Genomic DNA, 21,343 nt, shown 5'->3' on the forward strand with positions numbered 1-21,343 from the left:
GGCAAACTTAAGTAATCGAGCGAAATAAATGAGACAGATAAATGAAGCACTATGGAGCAAATGAAAGACTGAAGAAAAAATCTGTGAATTAATGATGAAAACAGCAATAATTCAGTAAATGCTAATTAGATATTTAAAATATGAAGGTTACAACTTCGATTAGACAAGTTAAAACTTATGAAGACAAAAATATCAAATTGTGAACTTCAATAAAATGGAATATTTATTAGATTTTAATTGACAGATGAAATTCTGCAAAAGGAATAGGAACTGCAAAAGAAATATTAATATACAGACATTTGATTAAATCAAGCAAACCTCCCTCTATCCAACTACAACTGTGTGCAAATAGTCCTTCATACAGGCGTTAACTGATGCACACCGAGGGGGACGCAAATTACACGGCCTGTTGGCACCCTGCTCCACTTTAATCAGGAATAAATGGTTTGCATTCAGAAGTTTCAACAGCAGGCAAAAACACTGAAGGGCCTTAATAAATCAGCGTGGCCCTGTAACCCCACACTGGTGTAATTACTGAAAGAGTAGAGTTCTGGTTTCAGCCTGGCTTTGCATACATGAATATAATAGAAGCTAGGAGCAGACCACAGGGTCACTAAGCTTGTTATGTCAGGTTCAAATATTGCACATAAACAGACATGTTTTGTAGGAAATATGACCCCCTTTTTCAAAAATTTTACCTCTCCTTTTGAAAACCAAGCTTCTTATAGATGTGTTACTTTAGAATAGAGACTGTGAGATTAGCACAGGATCCTGTTAGTCATTGATGAGGGGATTTTTAACTTATGAGAATCACTCGGATATTCTATTACTGAACCCTATTAAACCCAGTCTAGTTTTGTATATGGACTACTCAATGCAAAACTAAATAGGAAACACACACGGTACTTGCAATGATACTGCAAAAATACTCAACTGTTTATATTAGAAGCTGCTATTGTTAATAACTATAGGAACTGCAAATTCAACAAAACATTACAAAATGTTTTGGTAACAAATCTGTCTTAAAAAAATACATTCTCCGTACTGCTCCCCTCCCTTCGACTCCTACAGGGACAGTACAGCTGTCCCTACTTACATGATAGATCCCATCACTGAGAATGATAAGAATGAAGTTTTAGAAAAGCAAGACCTCCAAGTTGTCGATTATTTGAAATACCTAAAGTAATTAGGAAACAGTATTGAAACGATGCGACAGCTACAAGCTGTTCCAGTAGCCAAAATATCACTCCTTGATTGGTAAAATGTTACTGACATCTTTGAGCTCTCTATCACTTGCGTTTTCTTTTCTATATTCTACAATTGAATAGGTATCCATCAACTTTGCTTTAGGATATATTTCAGATACAGAGGAAGCGAGAGGAGTGTCACTGAAGTATTAATGCCTGAGTCTCAGTTGTTCTTTTTGTCAGGAGTGTTGGGATAAGGTGCATAAGGTGGGGGCCGCTCCTGCATGGGAATAAAGAAAAGATAAAGTTGTAATATGGGTAACTGAAAGAGAACACACGTACCCCTTTTCGACCAAAAAGAACCAGGTGCTAGTTCGGTGCTGGTGCTTAGCTGGTTCAAATCTCGTGCCTCCCAAGAACGACTTTGCTTTTCCATTGGCAAGGACTCAAGTTAGAGCCACGTCATTGCGTCACCGTAAAACGTCAGTACGTCACTGCAACAACGTTCGCGCACCGTAACCATGGAAGTGCCGTTCCTGACTTTGCAAGCTTACACTGCCACCCAGAAACAAATAATCAAACTGTTAGTAGCTACCTGTCTTCATCATAGTCACAGGCAACAGTGACTACATTTGATTCTTAACAGTCGTGTGTTAGCGTTAGCTTGACTAGGTTTGCATCCATTACATAGCAGTTAAACAATGCAATAAGCTGATGGTAATATCTATGTTTATCTTTATAAATGATCTTAAGGCTAATTGTGAGGCAGAGTTTAGCTGTTGCCTGGGCACATCTACGATTACACTACTGGTGGGACACAATTATACCGGATTTCAGCTACTACTACTACAACTAGTACTACTGCTACTACTACTCGGTCAGCTGTTTAAAAATGGCTGTTCTGCGTTTTCACTGTTGATCGTCAGTCACCGTAACCCCACCCCCAGCCCATGATGTACTCGGTTCTTAACTCTGGCCCAGCAAAGGGTTGGTGTCCGAAAAGCACCAGTTTTTGGAGCCTGGAGCTGGTGATTAGTTGGTGGAAACACAAAGAACTGGTGTTAAGTCAGGCACTGGCTCCAAACTAGCACTGGAGCCAGCTTGGTTGAAAAGGGGACATAAACAACTGCATACGAGGAGAACGAAAGGCACGCAAAGAAACATACCATGGGCATGTAGACATTGTGTGGATTGTTAGGGTTGTAATACGCACTTCCCGCCGCTTCAGCCGCCTTGGAGTTACCTGTTCATAAAATAAGATGTGACAGAGACGAGGAGCTTAAGACAGACAGTAATGACTGCAGAACATATTTAGGAACAGATGCTGCAGCTCCTAACACTGTAATGAGAGCTGATGCAAGAAGCACACTATTAGTCATATGAAGCACAAGCTCCAGGAATCCTCCAGACAAACACGCTGAGGATGCACAGAAACAAAAGTCCAACTCAAGCTTTTTCAAAATAGAGATACATCAAAGAACCTATGTGAAGGTTGAAGCTGTTTTCACCACATTTACACACTTCCAGAAAAAGAAAAAGAGCATGGGGTACCAAGGAATCATGTTCATCCTTTGTAATCTTGATGTGTAGCAAATGGGACATCGGTGCGCCTTTTTTTGGTGGCGTACTTCGAAGTGATTCATTTTGAGGGAGACGGATCAGATCTGACGGGTGCAATGACACAGATGTACAGAGAGGAAAAGTAGCGAGCGAGAGAGACAGATATACCTGGAGGTGGTGGTGGTCCTGTCCAGTTCTGAGGGGGTGCAGCCCAATTTTGGGGTGGCCCAGGGTAGGGGGGAGGAGGGGCCATGTAGTCAAAACCAGATGGGTACATTCCTGGAACACAGATGGCCGACAGAAAAAAAAGAAGCAGTTTCAAGGTTAAAGGACTTGACAATCTGGACAATTATGTAGTTACATAGCAAACACACACAAAAAAACATTGACAGGGAGAGAGAGAAATGACAGCATCAGTTGTGCCTCAAGGATATACATTTTCACTTCTGTGCAAAGGTGACTTTTGACAAAAACGTGTATACAAAACCAACTGTGAAAGAGAGTCTAAAAAATAAAACTAAAAACTCTAAAAGTCTGGGCATATCTGGGAGTATACAATGGATACACACCCCAGTTAAAAAAATCACAAGGTTTTGTGATGTAAATAAAATGAAACCAAGATAAATGACTTCAAAACTTTTCTACTTTTATTGTGAAATTTTAACCTAAAAAAAAAAATGAAAGTAATCAGGAACCATTCAGGGGAAAAAATGTAAAAGATCTGGTTGCACTGGGTGCATAAACCTTAAGTTGATACACTGTTTAAACACTTTTTTATTTTATTTAAGCACTTAGTCTTATTGGGTAAATGCCTGTTAGCTTGGCACACCTCCACTTAGCAATATTTGTCCATTCTTCCTTCAGATTGTGAAGGAATCCAATATGCACCATTCTTTTTTCATTTTATTTTAAGGTAATTCGATTTTTTAAATACTTCGCTGGTGAGTCTATACCTGCAGTTCTTTATGTCCTGGTGATCATATAGACTGAAGTTATGACCCTGTTTCCATTCCTTTAGATAGACATCTGTTAGACAAACATAACTTCCAGGAGATATTTATTAAGGCGGCAGCTAAGTAGCAAAATTTGGTCATAAGGATTTTGTTTCTGGCCAAATGAACTGTTTGGAATTATAGCCACAAAGGTTAACCTTCATAAAATGATAGTAAATCTTTGCTCTATGTTTTCGCAAAATTTAGCCCCACTTTGATGTGTTTCTTTGAGATAAAAGGTCTCTGTCTTGCTACCATACCCCAAAGCCCAGACATACAAACAATACAGGAGATTGTTGTCAGATGACTTCCTATCACTGCTTCAGCAAATCATACAAATTCTTTGACCAATCTATGAGCAGCACTACATTTCAGTCCAAATGAATTCTGTACCTGCAGCAGCTGTTGGATAGGGGTAGCCCATGTTGCCAGCAGCAGGAGGTGGCCCCTGGTAGAATCCATTCTGCTGGGGAGGCGGTGGATAAGGATAGCCAGGAGCAGCAGGCGGAGGTGGGCCGTAGCCATTCATCATTCCGGGTGAAGGGTAACCATAAGAGGAAGCTCCATTCTGGGCAGGAGGAGCACGAGAAGCTGGAAAACGGCAAGAGACAAGGGACAACTAATAAAGTGGACTTTCTAAACATCATGGGTGTGTTTACTCACTGACCATACAGAGTAATGGGGCCACTCGCTTTTTCTGGACAGATGTCAATACATTTAACTGCTTTTACTTCTTTATGTTTAGGATTTAAATCTTGTATTTTTACACGGTGGCACTGTTTCTTTAATGAAAGATTAAAATATTTTTATCAGACCTGTGTTGAATGAATTCTTGGCATTGTCAAATGTGGGACACAATAATTAAGGAAGGGAGCATACATACCATTTGTGGCCAGTTTGAAGAGGTGCTGTCCCACCTCTATGGCTCCACCACTGGGGAATGACATCTTGAAATGGGCCTGACCCTCCCAGCCACCTGTTTAAGAGTAGACTACAGTTAGAATAATACAGAAGGCCTTTTGTTCTACTGTGGATGCTAAAAGTGGCAACAGATAAAAGTAGCTGTTCTATTTTAAACAACAATGATGCATGTAGTGTATTTTGAAATATGATTATTATGCAATACTGTTATGGACATTAAAATCAAGTTATACAATAGTGACTAAGAGTAAAAACAAAATGCCACCTACCACCAGGCTCAGCCGACACTGTTCCTTTAATGTAGTTGGCTGCAAAGACCGGCTGCTCGATGCTGCAGCCCTTCATCAGATAATATGGGAACATGGCTGAACCCAGGCAGTCCTTGGTGTTGCTGGACACAAACAACAGCTAACATGCAAACGAGGAAAGAGACAACAAAGAGAGAGACAACAGGGTGAATAAGAACATGAACAGTGATATTTACATGGAGAAAAGAAGACAGTAAAGACATGTTGAATGTATTTTGTGAAATTTGGACGGTACCCTGTATGGTGTGAGGAAAATAGTGCCCTTCTTCGTCCCCCTCAGCAGATCTGACTTGCCGGTGACATCACTGAATGACAGCTCCACATTCTTACATTCCCTTAAAACGCTGTGTAAAGAAGAAGGAGATGAAAATAAACTGTTACAGCCTCAGTCAGTGGTGTTATTAGCCCTGAGCATCTGAGGCCATAACCCTGAATTATTTATCAACAGCGCAAGATATCAAAAGCAGAAATGATGAAAAACAGTCATTCTGATCATGTATTTAAGCCCTCTAAAATAAGATATCATTTATCAAAACTGCAGGTGGCCTACATTTTGGATTCCCTGTGTGTCAGTGAAGCAGCAGATAAACTTCACTCTATTTGGAACGTTTTGTGTGAGCACGCAAGAGAAAGCAAACTGGTTACAGGGATTGTCATCGTTGGACATAAGAAGCTTTTTTCAAAAAGAAAAAGGACGAAGGCAATGAGGCACAGGCGAGCCTCAAGGAGGTGGCTGAAGAATTATCTCCCATTGGATGAGTGGTCATTATGCCAAACATGAACAAAGCTTTCAGTGTTGTTGTTTTTTTTGTTTGTTTGTTTTTTAACAAATCAGCAACAGAGACAATAGACGTACTCAGATTATTACAAGCTATTTTTGTGGAAATGTGTTTTACAGGACTTTCCTGGTGACATTTTTCTCCTCACCAGCACTTGCATTTCCTCTCTGGAATATTTATACTTAAATTATTGAGGCTAGTGAGTGCCTTAGCAGCTTCAAATCTTAGGAATAACCCTCGTCTTTCAATCAAATGTTCCTAATGTGTTTACACTTTTAAGTTAAATCCCAAGACGTGCATGTGTTTTTGTGTCTACGCCCTATGTGGCTGATAGCTTTTGGTTGCTTGTAATATTCCTAACACTGAATATTGCATTTTAGAAACTGATCTTACACTTTGGTATCCTGTTTTTGTCTTGTTTTAGTATTTCACACTTATTTTATCCACAGCAACTTGGTGCGATTTGAATTTATACCAATCTCACTTCAGCTGGTTACTAAAACTGAAAACTCTGGTCTCGGTAAGTGGTTCTTACATTTGTTTTGTCACATTTATACATGTACTTATAACTATAAATCATCGTAAATATGATTAATTCCAAAGCACACAGTTGGAGAATCTCTGGTTTAGCCATCCAGCACAGAAAGCACAGAAAGAAAATGGGGTAACTTTATTATGCCTAGAAGACAGTGTCTTACTCTACATTAATTTGACAATAGTGCAATTATCAGGTCAAAATCGAAAGATTCCAGGGCTGGGCAAAGCCAAAATGTGTCAAGATCCTAACAGCACGTCTGCCCTCTGTTGCACACCTGTTGATAGAGCAATGACATGGAATTTAAGCATGTGGAAATTGGATATAACTACTCGATATCACAGTTTGTAGTCAGCCTACTTTGCTTAATAAAGTATGTGAAGACATTTGTGTTTCATCAAGATGTCAGCATACAAACGAAAGCCACCAGTACTTCCTGTTTTGACAGTCTACTAACATAAACAAGTCAGCCTAAATGCTAGAATGAAAGAAAATGGACTGGGTTGAATTTCTTGAAGACGTTTCTAATCTTTCGAAAACCTTTTTCGGTTCCAACTGACAAATGAGGAGTGCCAGACTAGCTTAAATACCTTTTTTTTTATCGCAATTGCGAAATTGGGCTTTCAGTAGGCCATAAGGATTATATAGAATTATATTACACAGCTGTTAAAACGGTGACTATAACATTTGAAGCACCTTGAAAATTGTATACCCTGATAATGTAGAAAACTCAAACGTCAACACTGAAACTGATTTGTTGGCAATGCTAACCAGGCTAGCTAGCAGGATGCTAGCGGTTGGTTAGCATTGTGTTGACTACGCAATGGAAACTAGAATGTAAACAAGGAAAAGGGAGAGGCAACAGGCAGTTCGTTGACAAAATAACCACACAGACGCTACATAATACGCATACCTTTCTCCGTTGTTCACCAAAACGCCGCCGTTTTGCGAATGGTTGCGGTTTAAAGCCATGTTTGTAACGCGTATTCAGCTTCCCTGCCTCCTTCAGTAACAGCTAAACACTGCCAGCCTGACGGGAAGCACCGCGACGTCACCGGCGTTACGTCACTGCAACCCGTGACCCGCTGTGGGACTCTGAGCCACATCCAGCAGGCCAAAATCTTTTTTAAATGTTTAATATTCTTCTTGATTAATTGTATTTTTTCAATGTTTAATTATCGAAAATATTTTATCTGTAATTTTTAATATTTGTATTTGAAAAATTTGGTTTAATTTCATAGTTGCATGTATTGTATCTTGTTGAATTATCTCATTAAATATTTTGTCTGTTTAATATAGTTAAAAATTAAATACAATTAAATTCTATTAAACAGATAAAATATTGAATGAGATAATTCAACAAGATACAATACATGCAACTATGAAATTAAACCAAATTTTTCAAATACAAATATTAAAAATTACAGATAAAATATTTTTGATAATTAAACATTCAAGAAATACAATTAATCAAGAAGAATATTAAACATTTAAAAAAAGTACAAAACATTTAATTAGATTATTAAACATTTAAAAAGACAAAACATTTAATCAAAAATTTTACTGTTTAATTAGAAAATTACATCTTAAAGACATTAAAACTTCAAATAGGAATTAAACAGAAAATACAATGAAGCATTTAAAAAGAAAATTAAACATTAAAAGGTGGCAAAACATTTAAAAAGAAAAACCTTCAAGATTTAATCGAAAAATTAAATATTGGCAAAGAAAAAAAAGTTTTGTTTAATTTCATAATTACATGTACTGTATCTTGTTTAATTATCTAATTCAATATTTTGTCTATTTAATATAGTTAAACATTAAATACAATTAAATTCTATTAAACAGACAAAATATTGAATTAGATAATTAAACAAGATACAATACATGTAATTATGAAATTAAACAAAAATTTTCAAATACAAATATTAAAAATTACAGATAAAATATTTTCAATAATTAAACGTTCAAAAAATACTTTTTAATAATAAACCTTTTTAAAAATTTTATTGTATTAATTTTTTTCCCTTTGATTTAATTGCTTTTTTACTGTAGTTTATTTCTTTAATCTTCTTTTTCTGTCAAGAATTTAACCCAAACCTTAAAAATGAAATAAACCCTTAAATCACAATGAAAATACTTCTGTTGTCACAATCATGAGTTAGTCAATTATTCAGTTTATCATTCCAGCTTTATTTGTTTAGCACCTTTCACATAGATGACAAAACTAAACAAGCTAAGAGAAAAAAAAACAATGCTAAAACTACGATTAAAACTCAAAAATATTTTTTAAAAAAAAGATTTAACATGGTAATAAAATATGTTGTGTCCAGGGGATGGAGGGAGTTTATTAAAGTCTTCTTGGGGTCACATGGGAAATCATTTAAAATATAAACTTGATATTCAGTCTAAGGAAACTGTAGAGCGACAGAAGAACCAACAATATCTCCCGTTTTCTCCTTTAATGAGTCGACTCTTCTTGTACTTTCAGACCAAAGAACTACAGACTCTTCACAACCTGCTCAAACTCTTGGTACAGGACCTCACCACACGGGTCAAGAAGGTTTCCGTCTCATTTCTACTCTGAAGCTCACCTTCTCCTGCTCAAACTGCTGACAAATGTTTCTGCTGCTCTACAGTCTGGTCTCCAGAACTTCCTAAAAACTCTCAAAGTCTCTTCTGCTGCAGGTTGCTTTGTAGAACTGTTCCAGAAAACCTCACTAAACCACATGGAGGGGCCTCAAGATAGTCATCCAAATGAAACCGTACAAAAGCCAAACTAGCACAACCCAAACGCTAAAGTCTCCTGCAGCCTACCAGAGAACCTCTGAGAACAGAGAATCAGGACAGGAACTTCTGGACAACCAACCTTGGTTCTCAAACCAGAATACAGAAAGTGTCTGACCAAAAACCTCTGAAGACTCACTACAGCCAAGATAAAGACACAACTCAGCTGCACCAAATCCACTAATCACTGCACACATTAGCACCATGTGCTAACTGTGGCTAAAGAACCTCATTTACCAAGACAACTATCCAGTACAAAGCCCTAAAACACAACAAGAAACACATTAAAGTCTATTTTACTGCTGGAAGCTGCAAGCCAACGCCTAAAGAACAAACTAAAGCAACGGAGCCACACCCGGTTCACTGGTGAAGAGAAACAGAGGAAATGTTTGTCTGCAGCTAAATAAAGCAGGAAGACACTGAGCTGCTCAGGTGTTCCTGATAACACCAATCAGCCACCTGGACAGCCAATAGGAACACAGCTTCCTGGAAGTCCAGAGGGCTGGGTTAGTGAAGGAAATTTAATTTAAAGTTGAAGCAGAAAGTTAACAAAGAAAGTTGAAAACCACCTTCTGATACCTGAAATCTCTGAGTTTTCACACAAAGAACACCTGAACATGTCAAACTGGTTCCATAGTAGAACCATCATTGTAAAAACGTCATAGTATGGTGTGTTGCTCAAAAAACATTAAGACCCGGCTGTCAGGGGACAAACATGTAAGAAACATGAGAACAGAGAGAACCCAACCAGTAGGTCACAGTTTATCATCCCCCAGTCATCTCCTGAAGTCCATATGGTGAGAGACATCAGTATCTGGTTGTTCATTTACCAGAGGATGCTTATAATCATGCTGATGTGGTCTGTACTCTACAGTATTTTAGTGACTCAATAAATGCCTAAGTTGTTTGTTTTTTTTTTAAATGCTTTTTAGTTTTTAATAAACATTTAATAGCCTATAGGTAATCAATAAATGGCCTTTGCCTATCTTAAGAAAAATTCAGAACTCTGATATGTTAACAGTACTAAATAAATCAATAAAATACATGCATACACACATAAATAAGTTAATACATTAACTGTGTTAAGATAAGATTTAGATTTTTAAAAAAGTTGTTTATGTTTTTGCAGAATCCAGTATTGCTCACTGGTTGGTCATTACATTTTGTTAGTTTGATTTCACTGTTTAAAATGATGCCACCTCTTTTCAGACAGAACCTGTGATAATAAAACAATACAAAATTTTTAGTTCCGTGTTAATAAAGCACTTAAAGCTTTAAGTATGGCTAAATGCTTTTTTCAAAATTAAATATATCACTCCTTAGGTGGTAGTGGCCCCAAGTTCAGTAAAGTTGGAAAGATATTCACAGATTCAGACTTCCAGCATCAATAACTCATTAGATATAGGTTTTCAAAACATAAACGGTGCCTCTTTCCCATTGTTGCAAGGCAGACAATGTGCTACAAGCCCAGTTTTATCAAAAGTAGCTGTCTTTCAAGCTACAGGAATAACATTGGTGTCTATGGAGTGAACAGGGTCCGTCTGCAATTTGCAAAACCGCTGCAACAGTAAAGAGAGACAAATATTCAATAACTTCACTCTTATACATTGTAGTGTCACTAAAATCACTGCAGCCTTCAACTGGCTCCTGTTGACAAAGTGTTTTAACAGAAATGTAAATGCTGTAATTTGATTCTTTTAATGAACCATGTAACTTGAATGGATGTGATGCTGGTGTGACCACAGTGCACACGTCTGATGTTGCTCACAGTGGTCCAAGGGACGCTCAGGGAGTTTGTGTGTTTGCTCAGACTCAGGAAAAATTACAGGGAACATTGCTGGGGAGGCTCAGTGTCTTCTCAGTCTTTCTTTTTCCAGCATATCACTGGAGGCTGAATAATCACTTTTTTTTAGGTCACTCACTCTTAACCTGCTGTCATGTAGAAATAAATGGGAGCTCATAAACAGAATAATGAGCTTTGTGATATTCAGTTGAATAAAAGTCTGAAACTGTTTCAAAAGTTATGCTTTTAATCAGTGTCGTGCACAGATAGACATCAGGTGGTGCTAGAGTACCTGCCCTTTGCCCTCAGTATCAAGCAGGTGCCCTCCGCGTCTCAATTTTTTTTAAAATTGAAATTTTAAACCCACACAGAAGCACACACACACTGCTGGGGGGGCGCTGGGGCTGGGGTGCAGCTTATAGGGGGGGCTCCAAGCCAAACAGGTTGGGAACCACTGCTCTAAAGGCCTTCACGGTTGGCTATGTGGGGTGGCCACCCTGGGTCACCCCTCGGCTCCACACTTGCTCTCAGTTAGGTTTCAAATTTAAGGGTACATCAAAGAGATGCAAAATTTTGTAATATCTCCTGACTAATCCTCATTTGATCTCAGCCTTCTCATTCCAAATTCAAACTTTAATTTAACCTCTCCCTGCATCCAGCTGATAAAAACTGCTCCCAATATTCGTTTCAAGCAAACATAACTCCTGGAATTGTCATAGTAAACATACATGCAATGGAGCAGCAAAAATGGAAACTCACAAGAAACCCAGAAAGGATGAATAGAGGTTGTGAAGACAGTGAATAAAGGTCTAAGCTAGCTTATGTAATAACTGGGTACAAGTATTGCCATAGGGAGAGGGCGAGAGGTTGAGGTTGGCAAGGCCTTTGAGTTATGCAATGATTCTATTTAATGGGTCCCCGAGGACACAGTGGGCCATGCATGCACTCAGCATGATATTTATAATTTAAGCATTGACCCTTCAATTAAATACCAGCTTATTGTGTCCTACTTTTTCAATCAGCTTTGCATTTCCCAGGGTGCACAGGTGGATACTGCTGAGCAAGCCTGTGACCTTCATTACATTAACGAAAATAAACACATACGACAGATAAAACTAAATATATTCATAATCCAAATTTTTATTTGATCACCTTTTTTTTTTTCTAGCTGGACGTGACATCAACAAGTGGCAAAAGATGGTAAGACATCTCGCTAGAGAGGTTACTGCCTATGGCTACTTTTTCTTTTTGGTTGCATTTTTACTAATAATTCCATTTCCTAAAATACAACTCTTGAAATACCAAATTTCTTGGACCAAATTGCAAGCTGTTATAGAATTCCAAATGGCTCTGGTTATTCTTATCATAGAACATTCTAATACACTATAAGTTGAGAACATCTGATGCAGAAGTTCTCTGGTCAGTTGCAAGTCATGACAAAAACCAAGGAGTTTAGTGAGCTGCTGTGTGGTCCCTGAGAGAGTTGGAAATTGTGGCCACTCACATGTTAAAGTGGCTGGACTCAGGCTACAACTTGAAATACCGCAGGTCTGTGAGCGTCAGCACTCACAAGATGCACTTCCACAACAGCTGTTTTTCAGCTGCTGTCAGGTTAAGTGACACAGGATATTAAGGAGGGGAGAAGAACCTCATTCCACTTATTTCATACTCTGGACAATTAACCACCTCACCTACTAGCCCTCCCATATATATATATATATATATATATATATATATATATATATATATATATATATATATATATATATATATACACCGTTGAAAAGTTTGGGGTCACCAAGTAATATTTCATATTTCCATGAAAACTCACTCTTTTATTCATGTGCTAAGACAATTGCACAAGGGTTTTCTAATCATCAATTAGCCTTTCAACATGATTAGCTAACACAATGTAGCATTAGAACACAGGAGTGATGGTTGCTGGAAATGTTCCTCTGTACCTCTATGGAGATATTCCATTAAAAATCAGCTGTTTCCAGCTAGAATAATCATTTACCACATTAACAATGTCTAGACTGTATTTATGATTGATGTAATGTTATCTTCATTGAAAAAAACATCTTTCTTTCAAAAATAAGGACACTTCTAAGTGACCCCAAACTTTTGAACAGTTGAAGGAGGTGTGATGGAGTGGGGGTGCTTTGCTGGAGACACTGTTGGGGATTTATTCAAAACTGAAGGCACACTGAACCAGCATGGCTACCACAGCATCCTGCAGCGACATGACATCCCATCTGGTTTGCGTTTAGTTGGACCATCATTTAATTTCTAACAGGACAATGACCCCAAACACACCTCCAGGCTGTGGAAGGACCAAGAAGGAGACTGATGGAGTGCTGCATAGGTCAGATGACCTGGCCTTCACAGTCACCTGACCTAAACCCAACATAGATGGTTTGGGATGAGATGGACTGCAGACAAAAGGGCCTAACTCCTTCAAGACTGTTGGAAAACCATTTCAGGTAACTACCTCATGAAGCTCATCTAGAGAATACCAAGAGTGTACAAAGCAGCAATGAAAGCAAAGGATGGCTATTTTGAAGAATCTAAAATATAAAACATGCTTTGACTAATTTCAGACTTTTTTGTTTACTACATAATTCCATACATGTGTATTCATATACCTGATGCTTTCAGTGAGAATCTACAATGTAAATAGTCATGAAAATAACATAGAAATAACTCACATATATCATTAAAATCTGTCTTATTGTCTTTTGTCACCTTTTTATATCATTTCCAATCAGAAGAAACCTATTGGTCAAATAAAAACATCCTTCTAAATGAAAAGTCGCCCTGAGGATGAATATCTGCGTCCTTCACTGTCCATGCAGAGCAGCTCTGCTGTTGTTCTGCTTCAGGACGCAGCAGGCTTCAGACTAATTAGCGCTAATTAACGGGTGTCACGTGGCTCATCGTAGAGATACCTGGGTATTTCTGCTGTCCAAAGCCAAAGTACACAAACTATAAGAAGATGAATTATCATTCTGCAAAACTTTATTTGATTTTTACCCTCCTGGCTCAGCGCTGCTGCTGCGTCTCCGGCGTCCAGAGGAAGAAACCACCTGAGCAGAGACCTCAGCTCGGTTTACCGACGGTCACCTGCTCCGCCCGGGGAATCACAGCTGTGTTCGGTCCGATGGTCACAGACAGTGTTCGAGTACAAAGTAAGATCGCTTTGGATGCAGACGGCTGCTAAGAACTTCGGTGATTACCGAGGCGTTTTAGTGAATGTGTGTTTGCGTGTTCTTTGCTGCGTGTAGCCCTCACCGGGGCTGTAGTCCCGGTGCTGCAGACCGAGGGCTCCTGTGGGGTGAGGATGGCCAGAGAGAAGAACCACAGCCTGACGTTTTTCAGCAGATATGACAGCTGCTATGCCAGAGTTGAGGTAATGTCATGTATTTGTGTGATTCGCAGGCTTCACAGTGAAAAGACAAGACTCAAACAGCAAGCACCTGAAGAGTTAAAATGAAAATGATCAAAGCTCAAATTTATTCATACCCCTGGCAAATTTCGATTTAGACTTTGAGAGACTTTTTATTAGATACTTTCATGATGCTTTTTTTTTTTTTACTGCAAATACCATGTCCAAGATTATCATCAGTAATCAGTGTTCAAGACTTTCTTCTCACCGCATCAAACAATTCTTGTAATTACTAACAATTCTTCTTTTGTTTCATTCCTCTTTTGTGATGATCTCCAAATCTTTGAGGTTGAAGTATTCCTGTCATCACCCTGGTCTTTAGTGCCTCCATAGCTTCTCATTGAATTCAGATCTGGACTCTGGCTGGGAGCTCCAACATGTTCGTATTGTTTCTTTTTGATCATTTGTTCAAAGCTTTGACTGTATGTTTCACATCACCGTCTTGTTGGAATGTCCAGTGCTGTCCAAGCAGGTTTTTTGAAGATGGTTTGAAGCTTTTCTCCACCACTTAATGTTGTTGTCTTTTCTCATGATGTACTTAGAAGGTGTCCGGTCTGTCGGCTGTAAAACATCCCCAAAACATCACATTCACACCGACTTGTGTCACCATGTAGATGACGAATAATTTTCCTTTTCTTAATGAAACAAAGCCACGTTCTTGGTTCCAAAAAACTACATTCTCATCTAGTCCAACCATAGGACTGATGCTTGAGCTTTTGTGTCTGAGTCCTCCTTGGTTTGTGTCCATGGAAACAGTCTTGTTCAGTGTCGGTTGGAGAGTCTGATTGAGATTTTGGTCCAGAGTTGTTTCATCAGGATGATCTTGGTGGTGATCCTTGGATTGTTTTTGGCCACTTGCATTACCATCACTTTTAGCTTCCTATCAGTTCTTTGAGTTTTTTAACAGTGTGGCTCTGTAATTTTTGCTAATGCTCTGCACTGTGACCACTGAGGCTTGAACTTGGACATGACTTTATAACCTTTCTCTCTCTTGTGAGCAGCTACAATGCATAAATCTCTTCGTCATGAAGTCTAATAGCTCACTAAACAGTTTGGTTTGAGCCATGACTTGCGATCAGGTAGTAACTGGTTAGAGAACAATTGCATCAGCTATTCTCATTTTTATTGAGTTTCAGAATGATATAGAGCGTGGTGGAAAATACAAAGAGCATCTGGAATGCTATATAAGCTGTATTTTCTTAAAATTTGCATCAATGTCAAGGGCTGATAATCATTTGGACAAGCCATTTTAAGAAAATGATAGACAAAAAGTAGAAGTAATGTGTCATTAACGTCTCTAACACTGTTTTTTTTTTTTCATTTGTTTGTGTCATTACCAGCCAGAAGAAACCTATTGGTCAAAGAGAAGTTCACTATAAATCAACCAGGGTGTGATTATTTCCGGCCTAACTGTAGTTAAATTATGATTTGGATTGCACTTGGTACTTGTAGATGGGATAAAATAGCCATATGCATTGGCACAAAGTGCCACAAAAGTACTATTGATATTATTCACACAGTCTAAAATGGTGGAAACTTTTTGAAAATGGAAGTAAAATATGTCAAACAATGAAATTAGAAACTTTGCCCCCTTTTTGATCTGTCTGTAAAAGTAAATTCAGGCATGTAAGAGATGCAAGCAAATGCAAAAGTAGCATGTATGACTTTTCTGACATTCATATTGTGATCCTCAGGGCAGCAAAGTGGTCATCCCCCTGCAGGTCCAGCTGACAGGAGAGGATCGGTGGATCAGGGTGAATATCAGCTGTTCCCTGATAAAGAGGCGCAATGAGAAAACCCATCCAACCTCAACATGTATGTGACTTAGCAGAACCAACTCAATGACACATTTATGTCTTACTGTATATGACTATAGCACTCCTTTCTCATCACTTTCATTCTGTGGAGCCTGGATGAGAGTTAAGAATTCTTTCTTTACACACAAATGATGCCATTGATTGATATCATCTGTGGATTACAATGCAGAAAGGGTTCTGCATTGACATACATAAGGTAGTGTGCCAGTTTAGGACACTGAAAACATGATTTTTCTCCAGCGTTCCTTGGAAAATGCGACATCAAAAGAGCTCTACGAGTAAATTGCGGACCCCGAGGCATTTCCAGCGATACCTGCAACAAACTGGGATGCTGCTATGATGCTGTTGATTTATACTGCTATTACAAACTCAATGGTAAGATTAGTGTTTGTCCTGTGCGTCACGGTGTTGTATGAGTGATTTAGGACGCACTGATCAGCCTGCGTACGTAAGTGTAAAAAGGCTTAATTTTCCTGTGTTGTCACTCTGTGTAGCCTGCTCTCTGGACGGAAACTTTGTGTTCTCAGTAAAGGCGACAGACACACACCCACCCATTGATCCCAGCAGCCTTATAATCAAGGATCAGCCTCATTGTTTCCCCGTCGTCATAACTCAAGACACTGCTGTCTTCAGAATAGGAGTCATGGAATGTGGAGCAAAGATGAAGGTAAAACTGTAATTCTAAAGTATTTGACACAAGTATCACCGTACATATACATATTATTTTTCTGCTCAGGTATACAAACTAAAAAACAGCATTTTAGAAAAAAAAATCTGATGGGTCAATATATAATTGAGGGACTCTTGAAGTCCATGAGATATATCTTGCATACATTTTAAATAAAAGCAAAAAAAACTAATGTTTTTTATGTTCATTATGATCATGTCTTTACAAATTCCATCATTATTTATTATGCAAACAATCACTCGTTAATAAAAAAATGACTGGATATCACTAAAATGCCAACTAAATAACCGTCCCAATTTAATAACAACCACCTTCTAATAATAAAATGAGCTTATTCAAGAATTGTTTTGATTGTGTTCTTTTCATTAAGTTGAGATAATCATGACAGATATTTCTATTTTGGCAATATATCAAATTTTATACGGAAAATAACAAATTGTATCTGTGTCCGAGAAATCAATTTCAGTTAAGTTCCCCATTACAAAAACACCTCTCAAGGAAGTGTGTTAATTCCAGATCACATGACCTGCTCCACATGATGTCATTTCCTCCTGAAGAAAAGACTGGCCAGACTCCAAGGCTTTCTGAGTTATTTAATATAAAGTAGTGTGTGAGTCAAGTGTGGAATTATGGCATGTCAACAGGTTTACTGCAATATCTTTATAAATAACTTTCAATTTTACTAAATTGTACATATAATATTTAGAAGAATCTTTGTCTAAAAATGCCATGTGGTGTTTGGTTATAGGCGGCCATGTTGATTTTAGGCCTGAAAACAGCAAAAATGTCAACTATGATACAAGAAGTCCCACAATTATATATTTACCCCTATACAGTGTCATTACAAGTTGTCTCTATGAAATGTTGTTTCTAAGGTCCACCATGAATTGTCACATCAAAAAAACTTTCTTTTCTTGCATGTAGCTTGAAGCTGAATTCTTTCTTTTCTGCTTGACTTTTAGGCACATGGAGATATGGTGACCTATGAGGTGGAAGTAGGGGAACTGCATAGCAAAAGAACAGCCAAACATTCTCCGTTTCAGTACGTTTTTACATCTTCTGTCCACTGCTATGGAGCTAATGACTCCTAAAGAATGGACACCTTTTAATTAAATGCTTTATCTCATAATGTGCGGTATACAACAGAGGTGAGTACATCTCTGTGCAATATCACTTAAATGTCAAATAATTTCAAATTGTGTCACCGCTAAATGAACCACAGTGAATGCATAGTCCTGACAGTGAAGCACAAAGATGGGAATGTGGTGATATGGAGCTGCATGAGTGCAAAAGCTGTTGGAGAGATGACATTTATTAGATGGCGCCATGAATGTTTGTGGATATACTGAGATGCTATCTGACTCCCAGTCTGCAGAAGCTTGGCAGAAAAGGAATATTCCAGCATGATAACGATCCAAAGCACTGCCAAAATCACACAAGGATTTCTAAAGAAAATAGGGAAAACCATGACCTAGACAAGTGTGTTGCCTGACTTGAATCCAACAGAACACCTTTTGGAAAAGTAGAGCAACACAACCCCTCCAGCAAAGAATAGTTGGAAAAAAAAAACTCTGAAAAATGTCAGAATATCACTACAGAAATGTGCTATTCTCCATGATGAGGAGAACTGAGTCTCTCATTTAGACGTACTGCAAAAATAAAAATCATTGAGTTACATTGAGTTATTACTGTGGAGGCTGTATTTTTAATATTGTAAATCGACATTGTTAGTTTTTAATTTTACATAAGAGCAGATACCCTATTGTTCAACTTACAAATAATGCAGTCCCTGGAAGGTATTGTAATGTAAAATTATTTGACATTTAAGTGATGTTGCACAGGGGTTTACTCACTTTTGTCGTATGCTGTGTACATCTAGTGTCAAATGTATTGGTAAATCCTGGTCTTTTAGTCTGCAGGTGGAGTGTGAATACGACGCATCTGATCTAAAGCGCGCGAAAGACTTGCTTTCCTTGTTTGCAGTGACCAATCCACCACCTGTTGTTGCACTGGGAACCATCAGAGTGCAGATGCGAATAGCCAGAGGTATTAAAATGGAGATTACTGACACTAAAGTCTATCATCACTCAAGTGTGGGCTTTGCTTGTAAGTTATGTGTCTGATTTGAGTATTCGTTCCTCTAGATGCATCTTTTACATCCTTTGTTCCTGAAAACCAGCTTCCACTGACCCTGCCCTTGCGTAAACCCGTAAATGTGGAAATTTTCATCGTGCAGCCGTCCCCAGATCCTACGCTTTCCCTGCGTATACGAGACTGCTTCGCCTATCCTGTGTCTAGACACTCCGTGTGGACACTTCTCTATGATGGGTAAGGTGGCAGACAATTACAGATCTAACATGAAAAAGATGTCTAAATGTTCCTGAGTAGCAGTTTTTCCCACATCATTACTCGGGGCAATGTATAATTGCGGGACTGTTTGGTATCATAGTTGACATTTTTGCTGTTTTCAGGCCTAAAATCAACATGGCCGAATATAACCAAACACCACATGCCATTTTTACCAAAGGATTCTTCTTAATATTATATGTCCAATTGAGTAAAATTGAAAGTTATTTATAAAGATATTGCAGTAAACCTGTTGACATGCCATAAATCCACACTTGACTCACACACTACTTTATATTAAATAACTCAGAAAGCCTTGGAGTCTTGCCAGTCTTTTCTTCAGGAGGAAATGACATCATGTGGAGCAGGTCATGTGATCTGGAATTAACACATTTCCTTGAGAGGTGTTTTTGTAATGGGGAACTTCTTGGACACAGATACAATTTGTTATTTTCCATATAGAATTTGATATGTTGCCAAAAAAGGAAATATCTGTCATGATTATCTCAACTTAGTGAAAAGAACACAATCAAAACAATTTTTGAATAAACTCATATTATTTTTGTTTAGCTAATTAGAAGGTGGTTGTTATTAAATTCAGATGGTTATTTAGTTGATATTTTAGTGATATCCAGTCATTTTTTTATTAGGTGACTGTTTGCATAATAAATAATTATGGAATTTGTAAAGACATGATCACAATGAACATAAAAACATTATTTTTTTTTTACTTTTAATAAAAATGTATGCAAGATACATCCCATGGACTTCAAAAGTCCCTCAATTGCATATTGATCCAACAGATGTCCCAACCCTGTGGACAACATGAGAAGTTCTGTCCCTGTGGACGACCAGGGGAGGACCACGTCCCACTCCCAAGCCAGGAGGTTTGATGTCAAGACCTTTGCTTTCCTGGACCCCCGTACAGGCAATCCAAGTGTGGAAGAAGTAAGACTATCATATTCGCATATTTCACTACCACAGGAGCATTTCTACAGACACGGCTGTTTGTAATCTTTCACTCAGATGTACTTCTACTGTTGGGTGGAAATCTGCACCAATGATGTTGAATGTGCACAGCGTTGCACCATAATCAGTGAGTATACCACAGGAGGTTTCACATTCTATCCTGTGCTGTTTTTTCTTTTTTTTATTATCTGTTGCCTCTCCTTCCTCAGCATCTGAGGGTGTGAGACGGAGAAGAGAGGCCCTATCTGAGTCCCAGAGGCTTCAGCTGGTCTCTTTAGGGCCGCTGGTGCTGGTACAGAATAACACTGAACCAGGGGACGATCCGTGCATGAAACACAAAACAAGTAAATCACGCTAAGCACAAATTACAGTTAAAATGTGAATGAGCAAAGGAAATATTGGATTAGAAATGTTCTCCTTCTCCCCCAGTGTTTCAGGTGACGGTGTATATTCTCTGTGGCGTTGGCACCCTGTTTATGATGCTGCTCTTCATTATATGCACAAGCATCAGAAGGTGTCAGAAGACAGAACCACAGCAAGCATGTGTTGAAGTTAACACTGAACAGACTCAATAAATCACTTTATTATGCATTGAAATAGTGTTTTGTACTGTTAATTGAGATTGTGTAATGAATCTTAAAATTATAGCTAGTTTGACATTTCTTAAATTGTCATTTTATGAAAATGTTCTACTTAACCCCTTACAGGCAAGTGATCATGTCTGGTAACTTCCACACACAGTAAATATGGTGTTTCTCCCGCCTCTGTGAGGTCGAGAAGCGTGGTTTTCACCCAGCCAATCAGCGAAGATCACTCTATGTTACAGCACACTGCATTGTGATATTTGACCAATCAGCAGAGGCCTGGAAAGTATCAAACTTTCTCTTTTCTCCAAAGTTGGAAAAAGATGGATGCGGCTCGGTCCTCTTCCATATTTGCGGTCGAAACGTCAGAACTAATCATGGTTAGTTGACAAAACTCACACATTTTACGGTTGAGTAGTTGTGCTAAGTGATGAAATATACATTTCTTGGAATGTTTTTTTTTTTTTACCACTAACGGGCAAGGAACCGTATGCGGTAACTTCAATGACCTTGAATTTCAACATGAAAACTAAACATTTTGAAAAATGCCACAAAAGTAAAAAAAAGTCTTATGTCCTCCAGTGGATGTGCCAGAATTTTCTTCAGTTAAACAAAGAAAAAACTGAAATACTTGTTTTTGGA

General features: G+C 38.3%; 2 protein-coding genes across 2 annotated transcripts; one reads left to right on the plus strand and one right to left on the minus strand.

Annotated features, from left to right (window-relative positions):
- Positions 1-205: 205 nt before the first annotated feature.
- wbp2nl (WBP2 N-terminal like) lies at positions 206-7,356 on the minus strand. The gene is made up of 8 exons (XM_023296742.3): positions 7,196-7,356; positions 5,204-5,312; positions 4,930-5,068; positions 4,623-4,715; positions 4,133-4,330; positions 2,916-3,026; positions 2,354-2,430; positions 206-1,467 (listed from the first exon to the last, which is right to left on the minus strand). Exons 1-8 carry the CDS (start codon positions 7,252-7,254, stop codon positions 1,411-1,413), a joined length of 843 nt encoding a protein of 280 aa, XP_023152510.1. The 5' UTR covers positions 7,255-7,356; the 3' UTR covers positions 206-1,410.
- A 6,404-nt stretch (positions 7,357-13,760) lies between these two features.
- LOC111583846 (zona pellucida sperm-binding protein 4-like) lies at positions 13,761-20,727 on the plus strand. The gene is made up of 12 exons (XM_023293095.3): positions 13,761-14,040; positions 14,137-14,261; positions 15,992-16,112; positions 16,355-16,489; positions 16,609-16,781; positions 17,765-17,844; positions 18,715-18,848; positions 18,947-19,130; positions 19,952-20,096; positions 20,175-20,244; positions 20,327-20,461; positions 20,547-20,727. Exons 1-12 carry the CDS (start codon positions 13,848-13,850, stop codon positions 20,690-20,692), a joined length of 1,641 nt encoding a protein of 546 aa, XP_023148863.1. The 5' UTR covers positions 13,761-13,847; the 3' UTR covers positions 20,693-20,727.
- The last annotated feature ends 616 nt before the right edge of the window (positions 20,728-21,343 follow it).

The sequence above is a fragment of the Amphiprion ocellaris genome, chromosome 19 (genome assembly GCF_022539595.1).
Source record: "Amphiprion ocellaris isolate individual 3 ecotype Okinawa chromosome 19, ASM2253959v1, whole genome shotgun sequence".
Taxonomy (NCBI): Eukaryota; Metazoa; Chordata; class Actinopteri; family Pomacentridae; genus Amphiprion; species Amphiprion ocellaris.

Bases quoted from the DNA above. Each gene is read 5' to 3' on its own strand.
- LOC111583846 (XM_023293095.3), top strand. From the start codon at position 13,848: ATGAATTATCATTCTGCAAAACTTTATTTGATTTTTACCCTCCTGGCT. The intron at 16,113-16,354 runs GTATGTGACTTA...ATTTTTCTCCAG, and splicing joins AACCCATCCAACCTCAACAT to CGTTCCTTGGAAAATGCGAC. The intron at 20,245-20,326 runs GTGAGTATACCA...CTCCTTCCTCAG, and splicing joins ACAGCGTTGCACCATAATCA to CATCTGAGGGTGTGAGACGG.
- wbp2nl (XM_023296742.3), bottom strand. From the start codon at position 7,254: ATGGCTTTAAACCGCAACCATTCGCAAAACGGCGGCGTTTTGGTGAAC. The intron at 5,313-7,195 runs GTATGCGTATTA...TTCTTTACACAG, and splicing joins TTGGTGAACAACGGAGAAAG to CGTTTTAAGGGAATGTAAGA. The intron at 2,431-2,915 runs GTATATCTGTCT...TTTTATGAACAG, and splicing joins AGGACCACCACCACCTCCAG to GTAACTCCAAGGCGGCTGAA.